The sequence below is a fragment of the Cinclus cinclus genome, chromosome 8 (assembly GCF_963662255.1).
Source record: "Cinclus cinclus chromosome 8, bCinCin1.1, whole genome shotgun sequence".
NCBI lineage: Eukaryota > Metazoa > Chordata > Aves > Passeriformes > Cinclidae > Cinclus > Cinclus cinclus.
In genome coordinates, this window is record NC_085053.1 from 19889438 (window position 1) to 19896024 (window position 6587).

A 6587-nucleotide genomic window follows, 5' to 3' on the forward strand; every position below is an offset into this window, starting at 1 on the left:
CTGGAGCAGGGAAGTGTGCTGGGCCGTCACGCGTGGGCAGCGTTTGCCGCAGGTGAGTGATCCTTTCCTCGCTGGGAGCTGTGTGGGGAGCAGCTTCAGCAATAGCTGCTGACAGGTTTGAGGCTGCCTCAGACTTACTTCTTAACAGACCCCGCTTCTTGCCTCAAATTAATCTCTTGTGCCATTGTTTCCTCTCAGCACGTAAGGCTTGGGAGTTTCTTGTTCCCTTGGAACTCCCAGGCCACCCTTGGCAGAGGTGCATCAGGGCAGGCTCTGTGCGGTCAGGACAATGGATGCTTGTTGGGCATACAGAGAGGAAGGGGAACACGACATTTTACAATGGAGTGTGGCAACACTATCTAGATCTGTGCAAAAGACAGCTGTGCACAGACTCTGTTACCACAAGCCCTCCACCATTCTTAAGCCCAGAGCCCCTAAGCTCCACCATCACCCAGGGCTTCCCTGGGACTTCCCAGATGGAGTGTCATGGCAGGAGCACTGGTGGGACAGATGCTCACTTCTGGGAAAGCACTGTCCATCTGTCAGGAGAGAGAGGGTGGGCTTTCCCCAGGAGTGCAGATCAAACTGCACAGGTTTGCATGGATTTTGAGCAGCCCAGGAAAGGGGGGGCATTGGGAATTTGTGGTTGGTGTGGCAAGCAAAGGAGTGTGGATCTCTTGCTGGAATTTTGGGAGAGACAGATAGATGCCTCATAAAAGTCCCATTACTCCCATTCCTTGGAGGTTCCTCTATCCCTAGTCCTGAGTTCTCAGAGAGGGAACATTCCCACATGCTCCCAGGTACACAGACAGGCTCTGAGTAACATGACACTCAGAGCTTCTGGTTTGTGCATTGACAGTAATTCAGTCCTAAAACAAGATATGTGAGCTTCATTCTCTTTGAGCCTGTAGGGAGTTAGAACAGAATCAAATATATTCAGGAAGCATTTCTTCACTGAATAGGTGGTCAAACACTGAAACACACTTCCTAGAGAATTAGTTTATAACCCAAGCCTGTCAGTATTGAAGAGACGTCTGGGCAATACCCTAAATAAACATTCTTGAATTTGGTCAGCCCTGAATTGGTCAGGCCGTTGGACTAGATGATCATTTTAGGTCCTTTTCCATTACAATACAATGGATTAGACAATACAATAGGCTAGAATAGACAAACTAGAATACAATAGACAGAATAGAATGTACTGTTTCAGTTGGAAGGGACATACAACAATACAGGTCTGACTCTCTTGGTAAAGAAAGGCTTCCTAAAGCACTGGAAATTGAAAAAAAATACATGAAATTATGGGGAAATGTTTATGCCTATTCTGGACTGAAGTTTTTTTTTGAAGCACAGAGTGGGAGCAAGTCCATCTCAGGCTACAGACAGACCAGGAGAAGAAGCAAATAAGTTGTGGTGGACTAGGAAAGCAGAGGGCTGAGATGGCTTGGATTTGTTTGAGATTGTGAAGCTCTCTTGGCTCTCATCCACACTGCCCATGTAAATCTTTTTACGTATTGTTATTTTATAGCAAATCTTGTTGGACTCTCCCAGTCCTCACGATGCTCATGAAGTCCACATAAAAGCTGCATAAAACCCTTCCAAGGCTGGAAGTATAAGGAAGTACTGCAGGACCCTGTCTCAGCCCAAAAATTCCCCTACTGAACCCTGTGGGTAAGCATGGTTTCAAGGGATACCCTGGGTTCAAGAAGATGAGGGAATTGAGGAATATTTCAAGAGCTGAACTGTATGTGGCTCTGAAAATGAAGTGTTAATTAATATACAGTCCATGGCCTGTCTGTCAGATATCAGTCTGTCAGACACAAGAAGTTTATAAGTAAATAAATATATGCATGTATCATTCTGAAGTGTTCAGCCAGTGTACATCTCCCACACCTGCAGTCAGGAGTGGCCATGAGCACATTGATGATGACCCTCAATTTCCAGTTAAATGTTGTTGGAGTAGGGAAAGAAAAAAACAACCAACACAATGAAAAAGGAAAAACATTAATATTTTTGTTTTCCTGCATTCCTAGTTCTTTCCTGTTCTTCCTCCACAGCTGCCAGCCAGCACTGGGGAAGGACAGCATGTCACTTTTTCCTGAAATGTGCTTTGGACTTAAAGCATTGTGTGGCTGGGCTGGTCCTCTCCTTTTTCTCTTGCATGCAGAGATAGGAGCACAGAAGGTGCTGGCTTCAGTAGTGAGTAAATGTAGAGATTAATGACCTGTGATCCACACTGCCAAATACACCAAACTGATGGGCCAACTGGCTTGTTATGGCCTGTCCCAGACCAGTGAAACCAGGTAGCCCAAAGAACACCAAAAGAAGGGGCAACAGCTTTGGAAGGCTGTCCTCCCTCATGGCAGAGCAGGCATCTATATTCCTCCCTTTCTCTCAGTCTGATCTGGGCAGTGATGTGCTGCACAATGCAGTGAAAGCAGATCAGCAAAGTTGCTGTGAGATCTAGGTCCATCCCTTCTTCAAGGACTGGTGGGTGACAGCCCAGGATAGGGCTGCTTTGGTTAAACATTTAAAGAGAATTTTCTCAAGAGGGTGGGAGGCCGTGCACCCAGCCTGAGGAATGAAAAACTGTAGCTAGATTTAAGGAGGAATGTTTTTGTGGTGAGGGTGATTTAACTCTGGAATGATCCCTGAGGGGCTATAGATCCTCCATTCTTGGCACCTAAATGAATGGGGCCCTGACCTGCTCAGTCTGACTTTAGATGAGCTCTGCTTTAAGCAGGTGACTTCACAAGGTCCCATCCCACCTTAATTATTCTGTGATTCTAGGAGTAAAAATACTGTTATTAGCAGCACAAACCTTCACAGTCTAGAGAAACAAGTGTGGATGGTTTTAGAGCAAAAGATTATATTCCCAGAACATTTTCAAATAGACATAAGGAAACATGAAAGCACACTTCAGTGGGAGTCTTTGCCTCTCCAAATCATTTGTTTAATAGAAGTTAATATAACACTGGGAAATAAGTGCTTGTAGAAGTGATACCTCATTTTGTTCCTCGGCCAGATGCTCCTATGGGTTTATTTTGCAACCTTGTCCTTCTTCTGAGCAAATAAAAAACTTAAATGGTTAAATTTTAAAAAGTAACATCAGAATGCAGTTCTGTACCTTGATTTTTTCCCCTTGTTGTGGTTTATGCTGTTGTGATTTTTTTGTTTACTGTTTGACTCATGTAACTTGGGTCAAGCAGTAGAAGGACGCAGACTTTGCACTTCCCTAAACTTTATGCTCTTCTTAGTCCAAAATCTCAATCTAATCTACAAATTTGCTATCCACTGGTAAGGAGAAGATAAGGCACCTCTGTGCTTGGAGAAGGAAAGGCAGGAGGGAGCAATGTTTAGCACCAAGCTGATTTGTACAGGCTGAGGAAACAATTCCAGACTCAATGTCTCCTCGCCTCTCTTTACTTTAACAGTGCCCCATGACATCCTCACCTTCCTGGGGACTTGTGTCCTGGGCACACGCCGACAGCACAAGGTGTCTGCCGTCTCATGCAAAATGCAAGCGCATCCCAGCAGGCACAAACCAGCACGCTCCAGCACAGCTCTTTTCTCTCTCTGATGCTTTCTGGTTGTTCTGGCTGCAGCCAGGAGCTGCAGGACTCCCCAGGCCCCCTTTGTGCAGAGCAGCCCTGTGGGCTCTGAGAGCCGCCGGGCCTGCAGTCCCGCTGTGCTCACACACTTCCTGCTCACAGGCACGGGCTGCTGCTGGCAGCAGGCCCTGAGCCACGTCCAAAGTGACCTCATGCTCCATCACAGCCGGGGAGTGACTCAGGAGGAGCTTGGCCTGACACGGTCAGGCGGTGTCTGGTTCGAGCACTCCCCACACAATTGTGCTCCCTGTCCCCCCTGCCCGTGCTGGCTGAGCCCCGATGGAGGGGGTTTGAGGGGTTTGCTGGCAGCAAAGGCCTTGCCGTAAGGGGATGCAGTCTGTGGAGGACAGAGACAGGGAGGGCAACGGGAGGAAAGATCCCTGGTGTGTGCAGAGCTGCCATATGTGGAGGTCATAAATTGTCCCTGCCTGTCTGCAGTGAGCCCTGAGCCCCAGTGCTGAGCAGAGCAGGGTACAAGCAGAGCGTGCTTGATATGGGCTGATGGGCTTCTGAAAGCCATTTCTAGCAGCAGGGTGGCTGTCCCCTCACCCAGGGGAAGTGACAGAACTCTGACACAAGGGACCTGAGTCAGTTCCTGTTGCTGCCATGGGCTCGTGCAGGCCTCAGAGCAGTTTGTGTGTGTGCCTGTGGTGGTAGAGGGTGCATCATCCTGTCTAGGAGGTAACCAGGGCTCTCGGGTCTCCAGGGTTTGCACCATGTCTCCCATGCTCAGCAACCCCTGACACGCTCCTGTGCTGTCCTCTCCAGCACCTCTCCACAATTTGGGGTACTAGCTGTTCTAGAGGGTCCCCATAGTGCTGGGGGACCAGCTGGAGCACTCACATTGCCAGGAAGGAACATTATGTGAAAGAAATACAAGTGGTATCCACTCTTGGTCTAAAACTGTACCCAAAGAAGTATTGAGGAGGGCAAGGAAAACAAGGGCAAGGGACATAAGCCTGGAAACCCCGAGTGGTGGGCTGAGACAATGTGCTGTGCCCAGGGGAGCCCAGATAAGCACAGCACCTCAGAGCCAGTACTGCCCTTCCCCTGCTCCCCTCCAGTGGCAAAGTGCTTCACAGACCAGCAGCGAGAAAAGCAAAATCTCAGGGTGTCAGGCCACAGTTAAAGGCTTTTTCCAGGGAAATGCTGAGATCACTGGAGATGTAGCTACCATATTTCTGTAGGGAACTTCTGAGGGGAAACCACTGGCAGTGCAGGGATGGGGACAAGGCTGAGAACATGCAACTATGACAGCTCTCACTCTTCCAGACACTGGAGTGGAAGGGTTAAACACTGATCCTGACCCCCACCTCCCGTTCTGGGCAGCAGAGCCAGTTGGTGACAAGAGGCTGATGCTGATGAGGGAGCATGTGAAGCCAGAGCTGTGAATGGAGCTTTATCCCAGGAGGGACCAGCCCCTGCTCTGTCCCTGCCCTGCTGCCAGCACCAGCTGCAGGCAGAGTCCTTTGGGCAGCAATGTGCCAGCAGCCTCTGAGCAGGGCACAGGCCGAGGTTCCCTCACAGCACATGGAGGTCTCCTGGGAAGACGTGTGGCTGATCCGTTCTCCAGCACACGGGGCTTCTGTGAGGAAAACACAGTAAGGTCTGCAGGCCGGCCTGGAGCAACCAAGGCCCAGGGCTCAGCACAGGATTATTTGGTATGGGGGAGCAGGTTCTCTGTTCAATGATATTATCTCTTCTTGACTTTTTCAGATGAAAGACACAGGAAAGGAAGGAGACAGCCCTGGCTGTTCCCCTACAGTGCTGCTCTGGGAACGCTCCATCATGTTTCATAGCCCTGCCTCAGTGGTGGGCTCAACCCCAGCACATGGACCATAGGTCTCCAGATGGCACCACTGCGAAAGGATATTCCATCAGGATCCAAAGAATGACACCGAGACATCACTGCTGGAGAAATACAGCTGCCTTCACCACTGCTGCTGCATTGACCCTCCATTTGCTGTAAGGGTGCAAATTCATCTGTGCCACCTCTGTGCCCTCCTCACCCAGCTGTCCATCATGCCAGAGCTGGCAGAGCTGAGCAGCCCCCGCACCCCTGCGGATGCAGACCACATCCAGAGGAATATCCTGGAAGAGCATGTAGAGCTCTGGTGGTTCCAGGACCCCAAAAAGTCCATCCTGTGCTATGGGACGGCTGTGGTGCTGATCCTGGCCTGCGGGATTGGGGGCATCATCCTGCTGTACAGCACTAGCAGCCGGTCTGGAGAGTGGCGGCTCGCCGTGGGCACCACGCTCTGCCTCCTGGCCCTGCTCGTGCTGCTGAAGCAGCTGCTGAGCTCTGCAATCCAGGACATGAATTGCATCCGCAGCCGGGATCAGATCGAGCTCCTGAAGAGCGGAGGCTTCTCGGACTGCCTGGTGCTGCTGCTGAGCGCCCTGGTGCTGCTGGTGTGCGGGGTGGTGCTCACCATCCTCTCCACCACCACCACCATGCAGCTCAGCCCCGCACGGCCGCTGGCCAGCATGTTCACCAGCGGGGTCATCCTCCTGACTGCTGGCAGTGCCATCCTCCTCTGCCTGCTGCTATACCTGCTGTGCACCTCCTGCCGCCGGGCGGCTCCTCGGAGCCTGGAGACCGGCGAGATCCGCGTCTTCACCATCTCCGGCCGCCTCGCTGGGAGCAGGCGGCTTCCTCCCACCTCCAGCATGGCCAACCTGATCTGATCCAGCTCACCTCTGTGTGAGCCTCAGCGGATACAACCTGTCAGTGATGGCTCTCCCCAGGGAAGGAGAGCTGCAGTGCGCCTTGTGTTTCTGTTGGAGATGACTGGCATTTGCCACAGACTCGAGGTGCCTGGACAGGCTCTGACCAGGCTGGCATTTTATCTCCACAAAGCCTCCTGTGGCAGCCGCTGCCTGCCTGGCTGTGACCCATGTTACAGAGTGAAGGTGAGCCTGTCCTGTACCCCTGGGGACCCCAGTACTTGCTTGGTTCCTACAGTTCCTGGAAAT

At 51.2% G+C, this 6587-nt stretch overlaps 1 protein-coding gene across 1 annotated transcript; it reads left to right on the forward strand.

Moving 5' to 3' along the window:
- Positions 1-5633: 5633 nt before the first annotated feature.
- On the forward strand, positions 5634-6299 carry TMEM125 (transmembrane protein 125). The gene has a single exon (XM_062497082.1). The coding sequence runs from the start codon at positions 5634-5636 to the stop codon at positions 6297-6299; it is 666 nt and encodes a 221-aa protein (XP_062353066.1).
- The last annotated feature ends 288 nt before the right edge of the window (positions 6300-6587 follow it).